This window comes from Columba livia, chromosome 4 (genome assembly GCF_036013475.1).
Source record: "Columba livia isolate bColLiv1 breed racing homer chromosome 4, bColLiv1.pat.W.v2, whole genome shotgun sequence".
In the NCBI taxonomy this organism is placed as follows: Eukaryota; Metazoa; Chordata; class Aves; order Columbiformes; family Columbidae; genus Columba; species Columba livia.
This window is the reverse complement of record NC_088605.1, coordinates 28,634,706-28,661,144: the sequence shown is the minus strand read 5'-3', so window position 1 is coordinate 28,661,144 and position 26,439 is coordinate 28,634,706. Positions and strand designations below refer to the sequence as shown.

At 43.6% G+C, this 26,439-nt stretch overlaps 2 protein-coding genes across 12 annotated transcripts in view; one reads left to right on the top strand and one right to left on the bottom strand.

The window, feature by feature from the left end:
- The window catches only part of FIP1L1 (factor interacting with PAPOLA and CPSF1), a 42,964-nt gene extending 39,454 nt beyond the window's left edge, over positions 1-3,510 (bottom strand). For all 11 annotated transcript variants that reach the window (XM_065060909.1, XM_065060911.1, XM_065060915.1 and 8 more), the window contains exons 1-3: positions 3,228-3,510; positions 2,428-2,467; positions 66-123 (exon numbers count right to left, since the gene is read on the bottom strand). In XM_065060909.1, the coding sequence (XP_064916981.1) occupies positions 66-123; positions 2,428-2,467; positions 3,228-3,309 (180 nt within the window). In that variant the 5' untranslated portion in view covers positions 3,310-3,510. The remainder of the gene's footprint in view (positions 1-65; positions 124-2,427; positions 2,468-3,227) is intronic.
- Positions 3,511-7,450: 3,940 nt separating this feature from the next.
- The window catches only part of SCFD2 (sec1 family domain containing 2), a 197,899-nt gene continuing 178,910 nt past the window's right edge, over positions 7,451-26,439 (top strand). Inside the window, exons 1-2 of the mRNA XM_021285832.2 lie at positions 7,451-8,262; positions 17,519-17,687. Coding sequence (XP_021141507.2) covers positions 7,515-8,262; positions 17,519-17,687 — 917 coding nt within the window. The 5' untranslated portion in view covers positions 7,451-7,514. The remainder of the gene's footprint in view (positions 8,263-17,518; positions 17,688-26,439) is intronic.

Genomic DNA, 26,439 nt, shown 5'->3' with positions numbered 1-26,439 from the left:
AATTACAAATACCCCATAAATCAAAACAAGTTAAAGCAGTATTTCAAAAACACATTTAAAACTACCGTTTTCACAACGCCATTTTCTGCAGCTTCCTCTTCGCTTCCAGGTGGGGGTGGAACACTTAAACAAAAACAAATAGGAAAAGATGAAACCAGGTATTTATACACAGACTACTTCACATGTATCAGCTAATGGTGAAAAAAGCCTTGCTATATCATTCCACAGAAGAGCCAAAGCTCCAGCTATTTTCTGCATTAACTAAAATAAATAATTTATTTTTTAAAAAATTAGAAGGCTATAACTTTATATTAGCAGGATAATATCTAGCTACCTTAAGTCATACTAACTGGTTGTTTGTAGAATAGTTGAAAGTAATAAGGCACCAGACCTTGGTCCTTTTTGGAAATCAAAGCGAAATCTTTCAAGATATATGAAGGGAGAATAACAGGTGTTTTTTTTTTTTCCCTGCAGACTGACATTTTTCAAAGACATAATGGAAAAAACATCCAAATATCTATAGGTAATGTTGTGCTGAATCAAAATTCACACATCTGCATCGTGAAATTTTCTTCCATGATATGGAATAGCTACAATTCAATGATTAATTTAATTATACTTTAACTGTAGACTGAAAACTACTAGTCCATCTAAAATGACAAGCACTGTCAAATACATGCAAATGAGCTCTCTCTCATTGGGCTCTTACCTACTGCTGTTTCTTACGCAGCAATATTTTAATTACCCCAGTTCCATTAAATGGTAGGATGTTGCACCACAAATAACAGAGTAAGCAGGGAGCCATTTAGAAGCAATACTCTTTCACTGAAAAGACATCTCTGAAATGCAGTGAGCAACTGCCAATCGTTATTGAATAGAATTATTTTGATCCTGTCTTCTGTTGGCAAAATACCCACTGATGAGTGCTGGCCCAAAACCCAACATAGCCCAGGTATGACCCCAGGTTCCAAGCTTGACCATTTCACTTCATCACCCAGTAAAATGACAGGCTAGCTACAAAACCTAAATAAAACCTCACAATTTTTACTTATGCGAAGAATGCCAAAACTGAGAGATCAGAGACCAAAAACTTCTAACCGGTAAACTGTCACCATGCTTCCAGAGTTCCAAACACAACCCGTAAGATACATAAGCTACCATCTGTTAGGCTTTTTAGTCCATAACTATGTATGGAGGCAGCCACATGCCAAGCTAGACACTCCTGACCAGAAACAGAAGTAAAACACCACTGTTTCTAAGGATCATTTTGTTGCCAAGCAAATAATTTTCTTAAACAACAGTAATACTGAAAAAGGTACCAGGTCAACAAAAAGCAACTGAACACAAGGAATCAATCAATATAGAACAGCTTCCAAATAAATAGCAAATAAATAATTGGAATTCTTCATCCTGGAGAAGACACGATTCAATACGAATGCAACAGTGGTCTAGAAAACGGTTAAGTGACATGGAAAAGGTGACAGGAAAAAACTCTCTTTCTTATACTACAAGAGGTCGTCACTGCTGTAGCACACTGTGTCTGCCAAAGGCTGTCATCAGCTCAAAAAAACAACTGAGCAAGCCTATGGACAGGAAGTCCACCAAAGGTAACTAAATCCAAGAGTTCTCATAGAAAAAAAACTCTGATAACTGGAAGCATTTATAGAAAATAACAATGCATGTTTTCTTGCATGGATTTCCCCTTTATTTGTTTAATTTATCTTGACAATCAACAATTTCTATAGTTTCTCAATTGTGAGACTTTTTTCATTCAGTATGAGACTGACTCCCATTTCCAGTCAGTCCTTGCTACCAACCTCCATCAACCTCGCTAGATTTCCAAAGGACCATCTTTGTGCTTTCTCTCCTACAGTTCCTTATAACTCCAGCGGGCTCCCCCAAATACTTCCACAGCTTTTTCTAACTTTATTTCAAATACTCTCTTATTAATAACAAAATCAACTCCAAAACCCTTAGCAGATGCCTTATGGGATCTGCACATCAAACTACTGAGTAATCTTCCACTGCTTCCTTGTATTCCCCTTTCTGTAACTATATTGTAAACTCTTTGAGAGACATGTTATATTTCATTTCTAAATAATCTAGAATTATCTGATCCATTCCTAAGACTGCAAAGCACAATGATTACAGAAATAAGAGACCTGTCAGCATTTTGTGAGGTGCTACTGTTGTCCATTCAGTTAAAACCTAAAATAACTTTTATACTCAAGTGTCCCAATTTCACAGGTAAAACCATTTCACAGAAAAGACAAGTCATTCTAGCAGACTAAACATACTATCTTAAGGGGATTTTCAAAGACAGCAGTGTGTGTTCAGGCACCACAGACCCTCAAGCAGCTGGGAAGAAGAATGAATACAATGTTTGTGCAGCCACACTACAGCACTTCCAGCTGTCAAGATACTCACCTAGTTTTTTCTTCCTCTGGTCTCTCTGTTTCATTTTCATCTATCGCAAGAGAAAAGAAACACAGTAGTTAAGATTACAACCCCCTGAATACTAACCGTAACAGATATCTTGCCATGCAGATTATTAGACAACCATTCAGTTTACTATCCAATAACCCTTGAGACATTTTCATAACGTTTCAGTTGTGAAATCAGTCGAGCAGACCCGAGCCCTCAGTGCTCTATATTGACAGGTCCACCACAGGTGTAGGGTTTAGTTCACACGCTTCATAATGATTTGAACATAAAGGAAGTCCCTAAAGTTACAAAGAAAGTTTATGCACAAAAGGTTAAGGCTGCTTCAGTACTTCAACGCCGGGCGCCCGGTCAGGGGAGCGCAGGGGAGAGGCTCGGCGGCCCCCGGAGCGCGCGTGGGGTGGCAGCGCCATGCGGGCCTCCCGCTGCCGAGGCCCAGAACGCCTTGGCCTGCGCAGCACCGGCGCCTCGGGGGGAGGGGGCAGGGAGCCGCCGCGGCGGCGGGGAGGGGGCCGCGCACAGGCCCGGGACGGCACGGCCGGAGGGCCGGCCAGGAGGAGGGGACTGAGCGGGGGTGGCGAGACGGGGAGACCCTTTTAAACGGCCGCCGGCTGGCGCGGCTCGATGGGTAGCACTCAGTCCCGGGCCGGCCTGGCGACGCACGCCGCGGCCTATCCACCCCCCCACACACAGCAACTCCCCCGCCGCGGCGGCGGGGCAGAGCACCGGGGCAGGGGGCGGGCGGGGGAGGTGGGCTGGGAACGGGGGTCTGGGAAGGTCCGTACCGCCATAGAGCCACTCCTCCTCCTCGTCCCCGGCGGCCCCGCCGAGGTCCGCCGACAACCGCTCCACCTCACCGGTAGACATGGCCGCCTCCCGCGGGACGCGAGGGCCCAGGCCCGGCGGCGTCGGGGCCTCCCGCCGCTCGGCAGCAGCGCCGCGCCGCCCCGGGCCTCCGCCTCAAGGCCGTGACCGGGCGGCGGCCGGGGGGGTTGCGAGCGCCCGGCCGGCCCAACGGCACCGCTCGCGGAGGAACCGCCGCCGCCTGCTCGGCGCTTCCCCTCCCCCGCCGAGTGAGTGACACGCACAGGAAGCGGGCCCGGCCCGGCCCCGCGGCGCCCTGGGCATGGGCATGCGGGGGGCGGCCCGGCGGCGCCCGGGCGGGCCGCGAGGGGAGGTGGCCTGGCGCGGCCCGGCGCCCGCTGCGCTCCAACAGGCCCGCCCGGCCCGGGGACGCCGCCGGCCGCGAGCGAGGAGAAGCGGAGGGGCCTCCTGGCCGCCCGCGGGAGGAGAGGGCCGCAGGGGGAGAGCGGCCAGGCCGGGCCCAGCCCGCGAGCCGTCCTCCCGCGGAACCGGCCGCGCCGCCCGGTCCGCGCTCTGTGCGCTGCCAGGCGCCGGGACTCACCTCGGCGGTGCCTTCCGCACCGTCCCGGGGCGCGGCGTGCCTGCGAGAGCCGCCTTCCCTTCCTCCCGCTGCTCTTTGTCTCCGCTGCCCTCGGCGGTCCCTCTGCTCTTGTGCATCCCCAGCCGCTCGCCCGTCTCCGCAGCGGGGATCAGTGGCAGCACGGCGGCCTCCTCTGGGACACCCTCGCCCATCTCCAGAAGCGGGACTTGGCCAAACGCATGTACAGTCCAGTGCCGTGCTTCTACTGGCGGCCGATGGCAGCTGCCAGGGGGAGGGTAACCGCAGGATAAACACACGCCGCTGCTTCTACTAGTACTGTCCTAGCTCTCTGCGCAGGGACCCTCCCAGCCGGAGGTCATATTTTAGGTTTAACAACTCTTTATACTTTTTTTTTTTTCTCCACAAAGCACCTAATATTATTTTTAGCTCCAGTAAGAGTGTGTAACGTTAATAGTGTGATGTCAAAGTTCCAGAATTCATGAAGAAATTTCTCTATTTTAAAAGCAGTGGGAAGTCGCAAGCCATTTTTACTGATGATGCTCTCACTTTACATTTATGAATGCTGCATTCACAACTGCAAGATTCATTGGAATATTTAAGTACCAACAACTTTCAAAACAAGTTTTTGACCAGTTCTGTGTACAAATGGAGTCTTCAGTGTTTTGGGATGTTTGTGAAAATGAAAAAAGGGACCCCTCTTTCACAGCAGGACAGCTTGTAAAAAATCAGACTAGAAGGCTTGACTGTATTATAAGCACATCTCAAGCCCAGGCAGGGGAAGCTTATTCTTTGAACTGCCTGCATAGAGAACTTTGTTTTAAAGTTTCATGTATGGCATCACGTTTCACTGGAGCTCACATGAACAAACTACCTTCTCAAAAGGCACTTTTTCTCCCCTGAAATCGGAGGGTTTGGGTGTCGTACAGACCATGAATTATGTGGTATAACTGGGTAGGTTTTCATCATGCAATTCCATTTTTATACCTGTAGTAATGGAGTGAACAGAGGTGTTTTTCATCCGAAACAGTTGTTTCTCATAAAACAAATTTGCCATGTAGTACCTCTTACTGGGCATCAGTGTCTTTCTTAATTTTCATTCCTCTTTTGTTTGCTTGGGCATTTAACATGCTTCTGGCCAACATTAAATGACACTGTAGAACTAATAGTTTCCTTTGATTGCAGAGACAAAGAAGAAGAAAATTCATTTGTGGAAACCATCACAAAGAGAAATCAGGAGTAGGTGCGGAACATAAAATCTCTTAAAATACATCAACACCGATCCTCAAGAAAATTTTTGTCATAGAAGCGTTTAAACAGAGATCACATTCAGCTGGTGGTCACATAAAAATCCATCTTGGAACAGTTTGAGCATTGGAAGCTGGCCGGAGAAGGCTAAGTCCTGCAAACAGCTGCCAGCCTTCCGCCCTTCCCAGGAAGATCTTGCCCCACCTCTGGCTCTGGTTGGGCAGAGAGGGTGCTCTGAACCTGTTTCCTGCTTTGCTCCGAGGTCAAAGTGCCAGCTTAGGTGACATTTTAAATTCTGCCCTCAAAGGTAAAAACTTCCACCAGCCCCAGTCAGGCCCAGCCTCTGGAAGGGACCTTGCCATTTCTCCTTAGTGCTGCACAGCGGGAGAGCAGCAGTTGGGGCCTGAAGAAAAGGTTTCTCCCAAGACCCTGAGTAGCTAAAAGGCCGAGGACAGAAGACAACATTTTTGCTAACTCCTTAAGCATCTTAACCCACAGGTCACACTCCAAAAATGCACAAGATATCAAGTTTACAGGAACCCTTTACTACAGTTCTTTTTCTAACGCAGTAGTAGTGAAGTTGCACGTGGAATAAAATAAGCTGTAAAAACTGCTTAGATAATTCTGTTTGTAATTTAACCACTATGCTTTGAACTGATTAACCTCATTTTGTCTTCTGGCTAGTAATCCTTTTTTTTTTCAACATTGGCATATGCAGAACTAGTTGCAATCTATACAGTATTTATGAAGTAATAGAGATATTTGTTTTCTGAAAAAAAAAGCATCTGCTGTTTTTACAATATGCCTGAGAAAAAACCCAACCTTTTAAAAACGGACAAGCCATAATATATCCAGCGTTTGTCCATGGCACTCAAGCATAAAGCAAAATCTCAGAGATAAATATCTGAGGTAATTCAGGATGAGAGGAGGATAATTCTACTTGTGTATAACTGCAAGGCTTCAGTGGTTAACCATCCCCAATCCTTTCTTGGCATTCATTTTTCAAATCAAAATAGTCAAGAAGGCTATTAGCTTACATATTTTTCTAGCATAATGAAGTTATATGCCCCAAGGTTAAAATAATGGATAGGAATTGGAACAGCACAAAGACAAAGCCTGCATTTGGAAGGGGGAAGAACGCATTGGGGTAGGAATGTGCGTGGAGCAGACTGGAAGGAGAGGATTTCATTTCATTACTGGAAATCTGGTGATTACACATTACTGATGATTTTCAGTGTCCTGAAACCAGCTGAACCTGCAAGAGACCTGAGAAAACCAGCTAAGACAGCAGATGAACTAATTAAATAATCTGTCTTTTTGTTATTGCTGGTAATGCTACTATATCAGAAAAGGTATTCTTCTCATGCTGTACTAAGGAAGTTGCCCAAGTGAAATACGGTGTACTACACAGATTTGCAAGTGAGCATCCATTCTTTAGAGAAGAAACTGTAGATGCATTTACGGCATTTTTTCTAGTTAGCTTTGGAACTGATTTTGAGATCAAGAGATTTCTACAGTGGAAATGGAACTAAATTGGGCATATGTCTCCAACTGCATATCATAAAAGTTGCATTTATTAAAAGAGAATATTTCCTGTTGCTAGCTTTTCAACCACTGGGCATTCAACCACATTTGTTAACACTGACACAAGAAATACAGAATTATAGGACAGGGAATGGTGATGGAAGTTTCACCTTTCCAGTGCTGTACATTTAAAAAAGTATCAGCACAACAGTCATTCTCTCAGTGTAACAAAGATATGGACACAGCACAAAGGAGATAGTGACATAAATAGTGACACTGAATTGCTTTAACATTTACCAGGAGCAAGATCAAGGCGGCTTCCAGCCTTTTCAGGAAAATATCAGGCAAAACTGAACTGTCAGTACTCAGATGTCACTCCGGGCGCCGGCCGGGGCTACAGGCTATAGCAGAGCTGCTAATAGAGACCGTAGATGAGAGAAACATGTTAATGTTTCTCAGAACTTGGCACTGCCAGCAAAACGAAGAGCCCACTCCCCTCTTCTCTCCCAGAGGCGTACCCCTGGTGCTGCTCCCGCGGTGTGACACACCCGGGCTGGAGAACGGGCCAGCCTGACACGGGGAACAGCAGCGCGGGCAGCTGGGCGGGTCCCGCTGGGACGGACGGCCCCTTGGGGGGACACCCCAACACCACACCCGCGGCCCGGGGAAGAAGCCTCACCACAGCCGCCGCTGGCCCCGCAGCCTCCCCCGGGCCGCCCCCTCCCCGCAGACACCGCCGCCCGGCCCTGTCACGACGCGGGGACGACACGGCCTGCTGTGCCCCGCCCCTCCCTGCTGCGGACAACCAATCCTCGATCGCTACGCCATCCTACGGCGCCGGCGGCGCGCCGGCACGTGCGGTGTGTTGTGGCTGTCAGCGCTGCCTGCCGCTGCCGCCATGGCGGTGCCGGAGCTGCGGCGGGTGTGCCGGCAGGCCTGGGAGCCCGTGCTCGCCAGGGCCAGTCGGGCCGTCGTCTTCCTGGACGCGGTGTCCGCGGAGGCGCTGCACTGGGGCGGCGGCGGGGCGGGCGAGCTGCTGGCGGCGGGGGCGCTGGCCGTCAGGGCGCTGCCCGCTGAGGCGGCGGAGGCAGCGGGAGCAGCCCCGGCATCGGCCCGCGTCGTCTTCGTGGTGAGCGGGCCGCTGCGAGGCGGCACAGCCGCCGCCGTGCGCCGTGTGCTGGGCCAGGGCGCCGTGAGGCACTGCGTGCTGGTGACCGGCGGCGAGGCGGAAGACGGCGGGGCGGACGAGCTGGAGGAGACGCTGCGGCGGTGGATGGGCGAGGGCGGCCGTGCCGAGGTGGTGCTGCGGGGCCCGCCGCTCCTGGCACCCGTATCGGCGGAGCTCTGCCTGCTGCCCGCTCTGGCGGAGCTCCTGCCGCCTCTGCCCGGCTCTGGAGGGCCCGGCCCCGCGGAGGTCGGGCTGGGCACCCTGCCTGCTGAGCTGCGGGTGGCGGTGCGGGCCCTGGTGGGTGACCTGGATGCTCTTTTCACCGCCCTGAGCTTGCGGGAGGAGAGCTTCGCCGTGGGGGCCCTCAGCAGGGTCGTTGCTGCTGAGCTGGCGAGCTACGCCCCAGCCAGGAACAGGAGGAGGATGGCCACCAACAAGGCCTCTGTCATCTTTGTGGACAGGACGTTGGACCTTGCTGGTAAGAAAACCACCGCTGACAGGGGCTATCATCCCTGTGGGCCCACATCTACCCCATGAGGAGGTTTTTTGGTAGTTGCAGGAGTCCTCGTGGCCTGGGAGCATGTGTAACACTACGGCAGTGGTGGTTGGCCACACGTCCTTGTTCCTCAGTGGGTCATGGAAACCAAGACAGAAGCAGAAGGCTCTGCTGGAAACACAAGGGTTTGTTTCTGGCACTTCCACTTTGGTGCAAACTAGTGACCTTAGCTGTGCCTGTGTGTCATCCCAAGGTGTGAAGGAAATGGTCTGCAGTGTTCAAACTGTGCCTTGTGGATTGCTGTGAAGCATTTCCCAGCGTATTTATTTGTCAGCCTTAGCATTATAGTTATCTAAATAAATAGACATCTATGTATACACTTAGCTATGTCTATATGCTTGAAAGTGTTGCTGTATGATATATATATATATAAAAATGGGTTTTATATGTTATGCATTATGCTTAGTGTTTGAGTGAAGCAATTGCATATGGCTTTTGTTGGTAACTTGGAAAACATTATGCTTGAGTGAAAACAATACATGATTTTTTATATAACACTCTCTTGGAAGTAAATGGGTGTAAGAGTGAACCATATGGTAAATCTAATGCTGCAAATCAGTGCAGAATTGATGCAAAAGTTGAGAAGCATAGAGAGTACTATGAGACCCCATTGGGAAACTGTCAGAAGGAGAATGTCTAGTATTGTAATCAACCTGCAAGCTTGGTGAGTTGAAGTGTTTTAAGCTGGTAAGATGTGATATCAAAAGGGCAGAAAATGGAAGAGTGACAGAACGAGTCACCAGCAAGGTGCAGGGTCCATGACCCAGAAAAAATTTGTATCAGACTCTCACTTCTGCAATAATGATCTTTTAGAGGAAACAGTAATCTCAGAGAATAATTGATACAGGAGCTGCTGCATTTACTTACCCCATTGTATTATTGATAGATCTGCTTATATATACAGTGTGTGGGCCTGGTTCTGTTTGCATTACCTGTAGTCAGTAAGTCAGGTCATAATTTTTTACCACACATCCCATAGCAAATGCTTGGCACAATGTTGCATCTTCAGCTCATCTGTTTCTGAAATTTTCTTCTGTCTTCTTTTCCCTCTCAGTTTTGGCTTTGCGTATCCTTGCATTGCTGTAGGTTTTGTACCTGTCAACAGCATGCTGAAGAGCATCTATGGATCTGGGTGGTTACTGCTGTGCTGTGGTTTGGGAAGGTTGCTGGGAAGACTGCAGGAGAGTGGACTTGGATGATGAGCCTTGAAGTTAAACTGGGAGAGGTGTCTCTGTTTGGGGTGGGAACCAGAGAAACTGGGCAAGGATTCCTGCACTTGAGTGGTGGGAAGAGTTAAAAGCAAGAAAAGGAACTGGAAATCGTGCATGACAAGGAGCTGCCTGGCTCTTGAGGATGCACGAAGAGAGACAATACCAGCTTAAATCTGGGAAGTGAAGTCTGGAATCTTGTGCTTCCGTAAGAGAATGTTCTTCAGAGAAAATATCAGGGCTGTGGTGGGGCAGCTTTATAGAGGATGCATCAAAGCTCTTGGAGTACAGATGATTACTATTTTCTTAGTAATATATTTTCTTCAGTATCTGTAACCGAAACCAAGATCCCTTCATGCAACTGTTCTTTTTGTCTCCAGAATTCACTGAATGTTTGATTGAAGTCTTCCCGTGCTTTGGACATAATACTGTGCTTTTGTCATCAAGCACAGTGCTAACTGAAGGAATTAAAAATTAGTGCATTTCAGAGGTAAAGAACTGTATGGACCTGAGTTTAGCTCAACACAATGAGATTTTTGTCATTGGTTTCCTAGAGACTGTACAGTAAAAAGTACATGAAAAAACCAGCATTTAGAGTTGTGAAATCAGCTTTCAAGAAGTGGAAAATGGCACAATGAAGTTGTACCTGCAACCTTGATTTTCTTAGGTATATTCAGCCTTTTATATATGCTCTCTCCTGACCCCCTACACCTGACTCCACTGTTTGGCCTTCAGGTGACTGCGTCTGTTGAATTTCAGCCTTGCACTTTGTAAAAGCTAAAGCTTCATGTCTGCAAGTTTCCAGCTTGGCATTTGCAACCGAGCCACTGGATTTTTTTCTAAGCTACAATATGTATTTTCAGTCAGCAGTATAAAAATAAATATTTTTTTTTTCAAATAACAGCTTGGTGCAGGTGGAAGTCTTTGACGTGGACTTTCTTCTTTACAGCTCATTTCAAATTTTTAAATCTCTTCTCTCTAAAGATGAAAGATTTTGGATTTGATTTGTAAATGTCTTATTGGTACCTGAATCTTGTCCAACATGTGGGCTGCAGCTATGAGAAGTGTTTATGTATCCGTGAATTTTGAGAATGCTTTCATATTCCAAGCACTTCCACAAAAACCTGGAGGTTCACTAGGGGCAGGTGCTGGGCTACTCTCTGATTAAATCAGGCTACTGCTTCAAACCAGATGACTGTGAATCACTCTGAATAGGCTATCAGGAGGCAAATATTTTCTAACTCAAAGACCTGGACAGAATACAGCTTTAAGTAGGTCTAGATGATGTCTAAAGGAGTTGCACTAACAGATGTTTTATTTTTGGCTCATCTTCCATGCTTATCTAGAGTAAGTAAGATGTTAAGATAGAATAACTAACAGTTTTCAGTAATGACAATTGATTTCTAATAGTAAAAGTCAAAATGTCTCAAAAGTAGCTTTTCTGGTGCTGCAATTGCAAACAGTTGAACTAAGGGAAAATACTGGTGCTTAAATAAGTATTAAAATCTTTCCATTTTAAATAACATATTAAAGAAGTATTAAGTACGTTTTGGTAAAGAACCTCTGGTGCCAATGTCAAGAAATTGGTTGTTTTGTTTTTTTTTTTTTTGTGAACATTATTTTAAAAAATAGTCACATATAAAATGGCATATTTTTCTGTTAAAAACAAACAAACAAACAAACATATCAGAAGGGATCTGAGTATTTGTTCCTGGTTAAGTCCACCCCTTGGTCACAAGCCCATTTATATGTTGCATCTCTACCTTGATGCCCTGAAGCATCATGGGCCCACCGAGCTAGGAAAAGTTCACCTCTATGTTGCCAGTCCAAGTCCACCTCAGCTACTTTAATCTTAGCAGCCTGTTCTGCCTGCCGGTTGTTGTGGTGTTTCTCAGTGACTCAACTTTTAGGCACATGAGTGTCTACATGGCGAACTTTTACAGTCAGGTTCTCTAGCTGAGCAGCAATGTCCTGCCACAATGGGGCAGCCCAAATGGGTTTGCCCCTGCGCTGCCAGTTATTTTGCTTCCACTGCTTTAACCACCCCCACAGGGCATTTGCCACCATCCATGAGTCAGTATAGAGATAAAAGTACTGGCCACTTTTCTCTTTCAGCAATGTCCAGTGCCAGCTGGATGTTTTTTACTTCTGCAAACTGGCTTGATTCACCTTGTCGCTCATCAGTCTCTCCATAGAGCAGATTTCCACTTTCAATGTTTCCCTATGTGTGATGCTGCTTTTGTTTGCCTGCTTACTGTTTTAAAGTTCACTGCCTTTGTTTTAACTGGTAGAATAAATCCTCCAGCTATAGTGGTACTCTGATAAGTGACACTGGTTAAAGTGAGAGCTAACTCTGGCACCTTAATTGCTGTTTATTTTTATCCTCTAATATTAGTGCCCCTAAATATTTGCATTGTGATTCCATATTGTAACCCCATGCTCCTTCCATGTGTTTCATATTGACCATCTTGCCAGCATTCACACCTTTTATGAATCAGTTTTTCTGGCTTCCTGGAGTTCCTTTTTCATTCATAAGCTCATTGATACCTTTCAGATATTGGTGTTCAGAACAGCTTGACGCATTTCTCTTTCCAGTCTCTTGGTGCTTTGCAGACTTTGGGATGTGGGCTGTTTTAAGTGCAGGGAACAGTGAGGTCTCACCCGCTGGTATGTGCAGGTGATTTTGAAACGCAATACAGTGGGGAAAACACAGAGAAGAAAGAATAGCAGGGGGATGCCTGTGCAGTCAATTTATAGTTTTGAATAATAACCTTATGAGTGTTGTTGAGGTTAGATATTTCAGTGCTGTTGGCAACAGCACTTTTGTCTTCCTCTAGCCCTATTGCATGTGTTGGGCAAAAATCACAGGAATGTTTTCCCACAGCCATGGCTGCAAACTCAGGTTTAACTTTCTGTATTGTATCCCTCATTGTCAGCCAAGCATCATCTTTGCATCACACTCTTGTGCTGGTTGTAGTGTTTTCAGCCTTTTAACACCTACAGAAAGCACAGTTCAGTCACTCATCAATGAGTAGTGTAGACATCATTCCCTTTCCATTCCTGCGAGCAGCCACAGCAACAAGAAAGTAGCAGTGTGCCTTAATTGTCCTACAGCTTAGTCCCATTCATAGAGGAGGATGAGGGTGAAGACTGACGTAAGCCCATGTCATTCTGGTAAAGTCTAGTTCTGACTAATATATCTTTTTGATTATTTCTGTTTTAAATAGCTTGTTTGTAATTGTCTCTTTCTTATGTCATGTCACATCATATAAGCTGAGGCCTTGAAAACATAAATACTGAGGCTTGAGTATACTGAGTACAGGAGTCCACTTTTTATGAACCAGGCTGGAGCTTTGACAACAGGAGGCAAAAGACACTTAAATGATTCTGGTTACTTGAGGTTGTAGACTGCAGCTATGAGGAGTAGTGGCAGCTGGAAATATGCAAATGATGTCAATTCAGTGCTGGGGGTCAGGGCGCAGCCTCTTCTCTGGTGTGGTTTATAAAGATTCTACTATTGTGGAATAGGCACACAAACTTTTATAACAGTTTTTTAAATGCTTCAGATGTTAGGTTTGTTATAGAGGCAAATAAATGGAATGAGCTTTGCCTATTTAAAGAAAACTACAGGTGGCTAGGTCAGTGCAGGGGTCTTAGAAATTGCATGAACTTTCAGCAGTTGCTTCAGCATTTCTTACCTCCAAACTAACTACTCTTTACTTATGTTGCTATAGCTAGTTGTGAGAGACGGGGAATCAGTTATATGCCAGCACTCTGCTGCTGTGTTTGGCTATGGGTTGCTGTGTGCCTACTTCTCTCTTTTTCTGTTTTTGTTTGTTTGGACGGCTTTTTTTTTACATTTTATAGCCAGCCTAGAGGGACAGGTAACTGACTACTTCGATGTTCCTTTGTGCAAAGGAGAATGTAGTTCTATATATTCTGGCAAGGTAGAAGGATGCTCTAGTTTTCCTTGAATGCCTGAATTCCTGGGAACTTACAGGCTGCTTTCTAGTACTGTTCATCAAAGTCAGCTTAAGCTAACACTAGATGAAAGAATATGGCGAAACATTGTTAAACTTTGGAACCAGAGGTCCAAATATCCAGCTTCTTTCAAGGGACTAGGTGTTAAACATTTCTGCCTTTTGATATTTCAAACCCTTCTTTCACTGAGGTGATGCATTGCCTAATGAAAGTTGCATCATAGGAATTGTCCTATGTCGAGAGTTTTGATTGCGGGGTGACAATAAAACCATGGCAGATGTATTGTTAAACCCCTCTCCCCCGACTTCTCCCTTCAGCCTCTCCCTCTCTCCCCTTCCCACCAAGGACAGGCGATCGGGAGGAAAAGAAGGACAGAGAGAAGAGAGTTGGAAAAATTAAAAATGTTTTACTAATGCTACTAATAAGAATAGAGAAAATAATACAAAATGTACAAATCCAATCTTGAAAGTTCCAGCAACTACAGAGCCGGCAACCAAAGTCCTGGATTGGACTCTGCAGCCAGTTGGAGCTGGATTCAGTCTGTCACTAGGCCTCAGTTCACAGGAACAACTATCAAGGTTCTCTCCTAATGTCGGCCATAAGCAAAAGGAAAAGAAAGAAAAGGGACGAGATTCTCATGATCTCCCACTTTTGTATTAAGTATTCACGTGAATGGAATGTTATACTCTGTTGGTCAGTTCCTTGGTCACCTGTTTCTCGTTGCCCCTCTCACGAGATGTGCATCAATTGTTATCATAATTTCGCATTCCATTGCTATGTTTACCAAAACATGTGTCTGGTTCTTCAGGAAAATGCAGCTAATATGAAGCTTTAGCTGACAGGCAAATTCACTAAAAGAGAAACTTGTTTTTTAACAAAACCAGGACATCCTACTACAGTCCTTTAGTGTCAAGTCTTCCTAATGGTGATCTTATTCAGAAAAACACTGGACGAGTGTGCAGTGTTGAAATATCAGGAAAACTGGGATGGGTTTGTTAATTTCTCTTTCAAAAATCACCAGTCCTGAACTAATCTAGAAAGTACTTAAAACAGCAGATGTTAAGAAAGCTTTGATAGTGGAAGCAAGATATGCCTTGCATGCTGTTTTGGTGCACTCTGACCTATGTTTGAATTTTGATCGAAGGAAAAGCCTCCAGTGGAAATTAGCTGCATTAGTTGTTGGCTGGTGAGCAATGCCTTTGTAGGCGAACTTTCTAATCCAAGCTCCTCATGTTTAACAACTGACTTTAAAGTCTTCCTGCTGCCCAAGTTCTCATGTTGTTTCTGTGATATGCAACTGCCCTGTAAATCTGCTTTTGTTTTGTTTGTTTTGTTTGTGAACCAGACAGCAGAACCAGTAGGAGAACATAAGAATTGGAGTACAAATGGTGAGATATAGGCCCGTTAGTGGTCTTAATAAAATATTGATTTGCATGCATGTCACTGATGCCTTTTTGGGGAATGGGGAAGTGTAGTTAATGTGTTCCCAGCTGCTGTTAGAAAATCAGTTTGTTGACTTTGCCAATTGTGCCAGATACAACCTGTATCAAATGTCACAGATTTCGCTTCGTAACTCTTAATGAGAAGATAAAGTAAAATTAAAACAGCATTATACCTGAGATTTCCTGTGTCCTCGAGGCTGGATATTAACCTGGCCTGAAGACTCCTATTTTGTATTGGTCAGATAACTTTGCCATGTCTCTTCAACGTGTGGTCTGTGTGTGCATTGGCAGCATTAAAACTACCAGCTGCTTTGAATGCCATTGGTCATGAGAAGCTGCTGAGGAGGCTGTTGGTTGTCTTTGACAGTAATGAACAGGATGGAAACCAGTCCCATGGACCCCACTGAATGAAGTCAGTGTGACTGAAAAGAGAATCCCCTTGATTTCCTCTCCTAATCTCATGGGGTTTAATTGTCTTTCCAGCCTTGGCTGGTTTGCATAGTTGATCAGGATGAAAGGGATTTTTAAAACCTCCAGAAAATGTTTTCTGGTTGATTCGATGAGGCACAGCAAAAGCCATTAGTGCCTGCGGACTGGTGGGAACCTCCAAGGAGTATGAGTTGTGTTAAGGAGACTGAGATGGCACTTACTTATTGTGAAAGCAACTTAAATACACTGAGACTTTCCTCCTCTGCCAAGGAGAAAGGAGGAGGGTTGTTAATAACTAACATGGATTTACCTGCATTTGAGGTGTTTCCAGTTTAGCTAAATGTCTTGTCTAGCTAAATGTTGCTCACGTGCAGCAAATGTGGAGAGACAGACTGGAAGCAGTCTTTCAGTCCGTGGGGGTGGAGGTTCAGAAGATTGCCATCTGTTTTCCATGTCTGTAACTTTGTGAGTGTTGATAATGGTGGTGTGGCTGACAAGTGACTGACCTAGTAAGAAGAATGCAGGCATTTTGGAGAGCAGATGTCTTAGGGAGTCACAAAGACAACTCAGCTCATTTCATCTGTATTTCAGTGGTCTAAATCTATCTGGGAACGATAGAAAGGAAAGTTGCTGTCATTCTGTGACTATTACTATCTCTGGTGAAACAAATTGGCAGTCTCAATCCAGCTGAGCGGCCAGGTGTCCACGTTGCAGTACCACCACATGCTGGACACATGTGCCTTCCTTGCCTCCTGTGGGTAGAAGCATTGTCAGCATGGAGTTTGACTTTACTTTTCTCCTCCCTTTCCATCCTTGCTTCTCTTTTCAACTTCTACAATTCAGAATAGTTGATAAACCATGTGGTGGTTTTGCAGCATGGATACCTGCCTGCTGTAGACTTGCTGGGGACAACCTTCTGCTTATCCAAAAGCAGTTAATAATCTGACTCCGCTAATGGTCTAGATGTAAGGGATTTATAGAGCATGTGAAGCTACTTCAGCTATGGAAACAGACCTCTGTCTTTGGAAATGATGAAAAATTAGAGCAGATATGGTGCCAGATGGACAGAGTTTGATGCAGTGGGACCATAGCCTGAAAGATTTTTTCCTTGTCTCTCAAAGGTGGCTTCATAAGTCCTTGTTTCCCTGTGAGTAAAGCCAGGAGAGCAAAACTAAGCTCAGTACTGGTGTCCAGCCCTGTGGCGATAGCTGAACTATAGCTAAAGCAGCAGAATACAAATACCTTCAACTTGTTCCTGACTTAAAGGCAATGAGGCTTCCAGTCTCCCTCTCTGACTTTTTCATCTATTTGTGTGTCATGTTGTTCTGCTTTGTCTTAGCTTACAGTCTCAATGTTTTGTAAGTTGGTTTTAGTGGCTGTGTTGAGAGTTGGTGAATGGAAAGAAGAGAATGTGTGTTTGAAACAGGAGAGTTGAAGCAAATGTGCCAGATGGAATTCAGAGTTTATCTTGGAATGTGGTCAAATTGACATTTCATACATAGTAACTTGGGTTGTTTTAGTAACTTCATGTTGGTTTCACCTGGGCTGCCATCAGTCCATATAAGAGTGGTGACCTTGATGGTAGTATGTTGTTAGTAATTGTTTATTGTAATAATATGCCAGTCTGTCTGGGTAGCTGTGTATGCAACTTGCATACAGCCCTTTTAAGCACAGTCCTATTAGTTTAAGTAGAAAAGTGTAATTTGCATGTGAGCATGTATATATGAATTTGCCTCCTTTTTTTAATAACCACTGCAAATCTTGTTTAACAACTTTCTTATTCAAAGAGAAATATTTTGCATGTTAAAGTGCAAAATCAGTGAATATCTAACAGCTGTAAAACTAAGTCTAATTTATGCTTTTAAAATTAATCTTTCTGAAAAGTTGTCAATGCTTTTAATTTCAGACATTCCAGAAATTAATTTTACTTCTGTAGCGAAATATCTTTGAAAAGCTAAATGTGTTCTTGATGTTATGACTACCGGTGTCCTTCTCCCCAAAACATATGGTTATTATTTTGTTCTCAGTTCCTTGTGTGGTTGTTTTGTTTTTTCTTCTACTTACGTACCTGACAGTTTTTTGGTCTCTCTCTTTTCGCCCCCCCCGCTATCCCCCCAGGAGCAGTTGGTCATCATGGCGACAACCTTGCAGAGAAGATACTTTCTGTGCTTCCCAAGCTTCCCGGCCACAAGACCGATGTGATGGTTGACATGGCGGAACTTACATCACTGCAGACTACAGATGAAACCTGCAGCATTATAGCACCTGGCTGCTTAGCGCAACCAAAGTAAACATTCTCTTCTTCTTTTTTTAAGATGTTGAATATGTTTGTTTTCTCTTTGTGAAAAAAACAAACAAACAAACAAAAAGAAGCCTTTTCCTTTAAAAAAAATAATCAAGTTTACAGCAAAAACCCATCTGGTCCTAATTCCCCTGGAACATAATCATCTGTATGTGTGCATTAAGTGAGCAAGCCAGTTAAGTGTCCCAAAAGTGGGGTATGCTCAGGACCTTTTTGGGTTTGGGTTGTTTAAATTGCTGTAAGGTGCTGTAAATAGAAATCAGTACAGGTTAAACTCCAAGATTTCTTCTTTGTGACATTTTGTTTTCTGCCTGAGTAACAGGTCATACAAACAAGTAGGTCTTAAGTGTGGCTTCCTTTTCCCATAAGACTCTATAATTATAAAGTGAGATGCATGCTCAATTCTTGTTAGAGTATTTGCTAACTTAAGGTCTTATCTCTGTTTTCAAACACTATAGCTGTGGAGATAGATAATTAGGCACAAATCTCGATATACTGGCAGGTTCACAAAGGCCTAGTTTTTGCTTAAACAAGGATGACCTAGAAGCAGGAACTTTGAACAGTTGTACTTATTAATAGCTATGTATAATTTGTAGCTAGACTCTGCTTGTAAAGTGCATCAGATTTGTTGTTTCACTTTCTAAAATTAGTTGTCCGAACTGAAACTTTCCTGCAACTTCTCTTACCATGCATAAACCAGGAAATACACCAGGTGCTGGTTTCATTCCATAAAAAAAAAATTACTCAGCAGTGCTCTAGAAATTCATGCAGTGCAAAGGAGATTAAAAGTTCTTTCTCTTTTGCTGTGGTGTTCCCCTCATATGCTAGAAAACATTTTTTCGAGATGGGCTGTCTCATGTAGTTTCTGTTCTGTTTTGACTCCTTTTGGTGCTCCACACCTGCACTCTGCTCCCTCTTCTCCCCCCCGACAAAGATTTCAGGAAAGACTTTCCACTGTTCCAACATGTGGTCTTTATTTTTTGAGAGCCTCCAGATCCTTTATCATCTTCCATCTCTCACACATGCTGTAACTGAGTCCAGTTTCTAGGTTTCATGTTGCATAACTCTCCTCTTGCTTAAAAGTTGGAGAGGAAGCATTTCCTTGTATAGGTGGACCGAATTGTAAGTTGCTGCTGGGGTGACTAACTTGAATAGAATTTATCCTGTTCTTCTTCTCACTGGCTGCTTTCCAGCTGATCTCTGAAGTAGAAGTGAGATGCCCTTAAGATCTGTCTACACAGCCAAATGAAGAGGTCATTGCCTGTCGTAGACATGCTGTGGTAGCAGTTGTTTCTGCTAACTTTGAGTAGCTACCAGAAAGAAAATTTCTGGCAGCATGGAATAGGAAGAGTAAAAAAGATATTTATTGCCCTAAGACTGTTGACTTGTGCTACAACTCCATTATTCCTAACATTGTTGACGTTGAGGAGACTAAAGCTAGTGCTAGTATGCCTCCTCATGCCAAAATTATTACTTCAGTCTTCTTTATATTCATGTTTTCATGAGCAGCCACCAGAGTTTTATTGTGTTCTAAGGTGGCTAATAGTATAAATGTAGAGGTTTGTTTGCCTGTTTGCTAGCTAGTGGGAAGGTGCCCTCTGTTAACAGTGCAGTGAGACTTAACATCGTGTGAAGTCTCCCATGGACGCAAGTGATTAAAGAACAACAGGATTTGGCTACAAGGCACAAGTGCGGCAAAGTTGAATGTCAGGCGCTGATACTTGGTACCAAGGCAGTGGCATCACTACCACACCAGTTTATAAGAGCTTCTCCAAAATACCCTCTCTCTGTGAAGTCATTTTATAGAATGTACTATGCTTCAAATTTTTAAGAACAGATTAGGCAAATATTGGTTTAAATAGGACTGATCTTGCTTCAGGGCAGAACAAAGGGACTAAATGTCTTCCCAAAATCTCTCCTGTGTCATTGTTCACAACTGAAGAAGTGTTGTGTGCCTGAGAATAGTCTCCAAACTCCAGGGAAGGTGGCCCTGTGATGTTCAACCCTATACCTCCTGCGTAATGATTAGGAACTGTTTCTAGTTTAAAAAAGTTATTCCCAAACCAGCTTAAGACAGTTGCTGAAGAATACTAGAAACCATAACAGTGTCTGAATGGGTGTCTGAAGGTGGTAGTTTCCATTCTGTTCAGCAGGACTGCATTCTTAGTGTTGGATTATAAATGTCAGGATTAATCATCTTTGCTAGTGTAAAATGACTGAAGTTCTTTTGAAGCACTGAAGTGGATTTAAAATTCTCACCGCTAAGTTTCCATGTCAGTTCCGTTAGAAGTTCTATAGGATGCTCTCAGTTCTTCATCAGCATGGTTACTGCTGTTGGTAGCTGGCTCAGAAGTGTTTCTTGTAATTGGAAACTTAGGTCTTGATTTATATTGGTAAATGATGCATGGCAAGGAGTGTTCCTCTGCTTGTAAATTTTGTATTTACTCTGGCAAGTGAAAGTGCCAGCACCTTTCCCAGAGACAGAACCAGTAACTTCATTTACACCGAAGTGGAACGTGTGGGGGCTTTTTTACATGAAATGGTGTGATCAGACTGTGGCATTTCACAGACTTGCATATTCAGAATATTTTTCAAATGTTTTCATTATTTTAAATCAAGTAATATTTGAGCATGCTGTGGTTAGGGGAGAGAGAGACGTCTGCTCCTTCCACACAGCTTGCTATATTTAACTTTTCTTATGGAATGCCTCTCCAGCAGAAACATCTGGGCTTAGTTACAGAGTTAGCAAACAGAATTAATGAATAATTTATGGCTGGTGTGGTGAAATAAAGCAGAGTTCTTTTCTCAAATCTGAGGTTATAATGGGTTCCTTTAAAGATTTAGATGAAAATGTAAATGCCACATGCTGCTTAAGTTACTGTACTTTGAAGGTACTCTCTTTGTGAGGAAGGGAATTTCTTAAAAAAAAGAAGAAAAAAGAAAATATCTATTGTAGACCTCTTAATTTTATTAGTCTTAGTAGCCTCAAAAATCTTGCAGAGTAATTGTTTGCCCTACTGTAGTCAATGACATGTTGCTGCTCCAGAGTGAATGTTAGTGCTGAGTTATGCTCTTTGAGAATTGTGTCAAAATGTTATTAATTTTTATATAGAGATGGATATCTGTTAAAAAAAAAAAAAAAAAGAAGGAACAGTTTATAGACATAAAACTAAAGATATCCACTCTTGATCAGAACTGTTGCTTTCTGATTAAGAAAAGCAATAGCCACCCTGTCCTTTCAAACAAATGATGCATAATAGAGTTGGAAATCGTAGTGAAAGCTTAATGGCAGAGATAATTTTAAAAAATATATTGATTACACTTCTCTTGCTGGTCTTTGTATTTTGATAACCCACACAGTGTTTTTCCAGGAATTTCTAACAATTTCAGGTTCTGATTTTAAGCGTACACGCAGTGGCTTCTAGGAGTCGTCTGCTTGGATGAACATCAGGCTCTCTGTGTTTGTGAGCCATCCATCATGTCCATTCCATAATATTTTGGCCACTTCGTTTCTCAGAGCACCTATCTGGTGTTTTTAGAGATTGATCCTGCTGTCAGTAATGGGTTTATCTTGATGGAGGTTTATCTTTTGCTGTCTTCCACCTTTTGCAAGCCAGGAGCTGAGGTGTGCAGAGGCCCCATGGTTCCCTGAAGCCCCAAATCAGGGTTCAGATGCCACAGGTCTGTGGCGTGTGGGAACAGAAGTAAAGAGTTATATGATACTGAACTGTGGGCAACTGAATAAATATCTATGTTTGCTCTTCTTATTCTGCTTTTTTATTACCCAGGAACACTTTTGATGTGCTCTTGTATTTTGCTGAATAAACAGAATACTTAATTAGTTTATGCACATCTCAAGAACTTGCTGAATAGAGATTTCTTGTCTGTTTTTCCACTCTTGCTTCCTTTCTCCACTTTTTGGAGTTTGCAAGCTTCTTGGAATTCAATGCAGTATTAAAATCTCAGAAAGAGACCAGATTTTTATTTAATGTGTATATGTATTTAATGCAATATACAAAGAACCTTTGGGTTTTTTGTATAGCAAGCATTTTTCCATAAAGGTGCAAAACTATAACATAACACACTTCATGTTTTGTCTGCTACGCCTAAAGCAATTCAGTGAGCAATATAGCTGAGGTGTCTGAGCACTTTGGACAAAGCAGATGGAGCCACTAAATCATTTGAATTTGCATTGGAGGAAAGAATAACAAGTTCAGGATGAGGTGATCTTGCTGATGGGTATGATGCAGAAAATATAGATATGCAGGCCAGATGTTTGAAACGTGGCACTTGCAAAGGTCCTTATATGAGGGTGGAAGGAGAGGTGTGCTGGGGTGCAGAGAAAGTGTGGTTAGAAATAAGAATGTTCCTGCATATAAAATAGTAAAATTTCAATGTCGCATGTTAGTGGAAGTTGAAAATACATATTTCTCTCAATTCTCCTTAGTTCTTGAGGTTGTTATTCCCATTTTAGACTGACTAATACTTTTGTTTACAAGTTACTGTTATGGTTTGGACGGAGAAGAAAGCCCCTTTCCAGCTGCACCTTTGCTCTTGGGTGTGATGTGATGGTGCAGAGCTCTCCTGTTACTGGTGGGACTTGGACAACTCTGAGCATAGAGGAGAGCCGTGAGCTGAGGGGACTTACATTCCAGTCCCAGCTCTGCTGGTGGCTAGCAGCGTGATCTTGGGCAGGTCACTTCATTTCTTTTTCCTTCTGTTTCCTCTCCTAGTCCTTGTCCAAGGAACGTGCATTTTAAACTAGTAAAACAGAGAATTTATCAGGATACACGTTTGCAGGCCACATGGTGGAAAATCCTGGGAGTTCTGCTCTTCAGGAGGATACAAATAATGGTGCAAATGATTTTGTGGGTACTTCAGTTTTCAGGACAAGCAAAGATAGGATCTCCATTTGTCCCTTCTTCCCTACTGTGCTCGTCCCACTCCTACCAGCAGTGCTTCGTTGCACTGGGGAGAGGAGACTGTTTTGAGTTGTGTGTCCCTGGCTGCCTTTGCTGTGAGCTGATGGAGCAGCAGTTCCAATGATCTCTGTAGAATACACCACTGCAGTATTCTTTGAACAATCATGTGTGATGTGAATTTAAAATGAAAGATTATTCGTGCTTGTATGGCAAAGAAAAAAGCAGCAAGAATTACAACCAGAAAGGAGATTAAAGTCTCCTTCTAAGATGGGTAATAGACTTTTTTTGAATTGTTGATTCTATTATCTTGATTTCCTCCCCCCCATCATATTTTTAACTGGGAAACAAACATCTGAAGGATATCAGTGATGTTTTTCTTAACACTGAATTAATTACAAACTAAGCTTTGGGGGGATGGTTCTTGGATAATTGTGGTATTTTCAATTTTATTTTTTTGAGTATTTCCTTTATGTCAGCTATACATATTAATTTTAAAAAAAAAACCACATAACTTTTTTGCATGCATAAGCTTATAAAAGCTTGTAATAAGGAGGTAATTTGGGACAGTGTTATTCTTGAATGAGCTGGAAATTTATGGCATAAATTAATTTTCCTTTTTGGAATGTTAATATTAAAGAGGAAATGTTAATACTACAGTAAGAAAATCCAGATGACGCTGCTATATTACTTCATATGCATTGAGAGTCTTGCTGAGGAGGAAGGGTAAACCGAAACAATGGATGGCAAGGCCCTTCCAGACAGCAGGAGGGAGAGCTGTGCGCTGTGAACTGCTCTTGGGTCGTCTCCGATGTGTTGGGGGTGGTTCAGCAGCAGCGGCGTGCTGGTGCTGCCGGGGCTCCCCCTGTCCCAGCTTTTGGGGCGCTCACACTGCTGCTCCCCTGGGACCTGGCCTCTCGCCGCTGCTGCAGGGCCCTGCTGAGCCCGGCACTCGAGTTTTGCGTTAAACCAAAACGCAATTCCTCCCCTCCCCAAAGACAGGACCAACCAAGGCCACAACTCATGTACAGCCTTTTCCTATCTGCCTTTCTGAATAAGGTGAGCAGCAATTTTCTGGAGAAAAGGAGGTCTTAACTGCAGGGTTTTTGAAAAACAGACATCATGTCACACTAAGAGACCCCCTGAAATTTTCCTTCACCAATAACAGGAGAAATTACAGCTCAGCCTTGTGCTTCTAGGACTTATGCTGTGCCACTAAGGTCCATTTTCAGGGAGGTGAATTGGGCTTTACAGGGTTTTTCTGTCGATACTTTTTGCCTTTTCAGCAGTCCAGCCAGGAGATGCTTCTCTAAGCGGTGGGTCAGGCAGTAGGAATGCCCCAAACACAGCGTCCCCCAGCACCACCATGTTCCAGGACTGGTGATCTTCCTGCTCACCACTTTGTTTTACATGTGTGGGCTCAGAGCACAGTCCCGAATGGAGGCCTATTTAGAGTTTCCTTATTGTTTGAAATTTCTCAAGGCATCTTCTTGTTGGGAATAACAGCCCTGGCTGCATCAGCTTCTGGGGTTTGTCAGTCAAGACAAGCTTTTCAGGAGACGCTTTCTGCTCAGTTTCAAACCAGTCTGAATCAAATGAATGTAATTGACTGTTGCCACAGGATAAGATGAACAAGCTGATAAGATTTATTATATCTTACAATAAATGTGTGCGTTTGCCTGGATCCTTTCAACCCGGGACCTCCTTGAAATGGAAAAAAGGAAGGGGTGAGAGGGTGCTGAGGGTGGAAAATTCTGGGAAGAGGTCAAGACCTCCAGCTCGCCTGCGCTGTGTGACGTGCAGTATTGCTAGAAGACCTTGCCGCTCCGCAAAAACCCTGTTTGCTGCAGTAGTGGGTTTGTTGAAGTAACCAGCAGAGGAATCGCAGGAGGGTTCTTCATCTGACCAGGTTCCTGGTCAATAGGTGCCACATTTTTTTCAATCGCCTGTTATGACAGGCCTCGGGAGCCTTAGAAGTTGTGTCTTCTAGATAAGAGGAAGCTTGAAGCTTATTTTCCTTGAGATAAAGAAGGAATTGGGCTGACAAGCTCTCAGCATCAGCTGGGCTGTTCTTCCTTATCTGTGCCTCAGCCCACAAAAAGGACTTCTGGGGGTTGGGGAAAGCTGGACTGCTCAAGACTTCATTCCTTGTGCTTTGAGGACTTTTAAGTGCACTATTTGTCTGGTCTATCCAGGTTTACTGATGAAAGTTTTCAGCCAGAATTCAGGTTTTTTTCCAGGGTCCTCTGACACTCAGCCAAACTCAGAGTGCAGGGATCAAGAGGTTTGAGATGCCATCGCCTGTAGAATCTGCTAGCTGAAAATAGCAAAATCCAGAACCCTTTCATGCTTAATTTTTTGAAGACTTATTTTTAATTCTTCTGGAGAAGGACTCCCTGTATTTATATTATTCTTAATATAATCTCTATTTGAGTACCGTCATTAAATCACAAGTTTTGTGACTTTTTCCTTTGCCTGTGGAAAGACAATAAATTTGAGTGTTACCCAGATGTTGTCCAACCATCAACAGGTCTCTGAGTACTTGTATCTTCAGCTGGTTAACACAGCAAGGTAACTTAATGTCTGTAAGGAAATTCAGTGAGTACATTCAGCTAGTTTATCTTCTGACTGTTCCCTTGTTAGCCTTGCTCTCTGTTCTGCAGGTACATTCCTTGCAAGATGTAAAGGACAAATCTCTCATTGACTATCAGAAAGAGTAACTACTGATGTTTGCAGTCAGGACAGAAGGGGAAGATATTTAGGTTTCTTAGGAGCGGTGGTTTTTTTGGCTGTGTGCAGCATTTATTTTCAAATTGACATAGTTTTCTTATTACCTTAATGCTTTTGTTTGTGACTTTTGTGAGTTTCTGTTTTTCCCCTGTGTAAGTTTGCAAACTGTTTTTCTCTTGGTGTGGCCACAGTGTATTTACCTGCAGAAGTATTCAGAATTCAATAGCAGCATACAGACTGTGTCTGTTTAAGTAGACTTTATGAATCTCCAATGTGAGCTCCAATCTTTCTTGTACAATCTCCTAGTAACTGTTGCTTTGGCTGACATTGTGCTAAGACTAGCTCTCAATCTGCTTGGCCAGCTGCCTTCAGGTTTGCCTTCCGAATGACCTCAACAATGAAATTTTAAAATGCAGTGATATGCATTGGCCTTATTGCATACTGTGGAATTACTCATTTGCTGTTCAATCATAGTGCCAGAACAGAGAGTGACTGAGTGACCTGGAGGAGTGTTTTGGTTTATCATTCTCATACTATAAAGTAAGCCTGCTGTAGCTTACAACAGAGAAAAATGCCCCATAATAGACTGATGAGAAGAACAAATGACAGCTGCTAATACAGACAATGAATCAGTGTTTGGGAAGGAAACAATATTATCTGTTGGCAACAGATTTGCTTGCAAGTTTTAACTATGTGACTTGGATTCTTTCATGATTCTGAGCTTTATATGAAACAGGAGTCGAAGCTTACATGGGCTACAATTTATGTGAAGCGAGCTATTCACCTGGCAGAGCTTAAAGATGCTTTTGCTCTGGAAAGTAGACAGAATCTGTGCATGGAGAAGTACTTCGTTTTTATACAGAAAAATACTTACACAACTATTGATTTTAATTTGTTTATAATTGATCCAAAAATCCAGCCTCCTCTTCTGTTATTTAGCATGGCTAAATAATATGTAGCATGGATTCTGTTATTTAGATGGCAGATCTTTGGATTCTAACTCACAATACCTAGCTCCAGTGCTCACCTCTCTTCATGCATCTTGTTTTCCTGAAGTGTAGCAAAGAGATTCTGAAATGGGTTTTGCT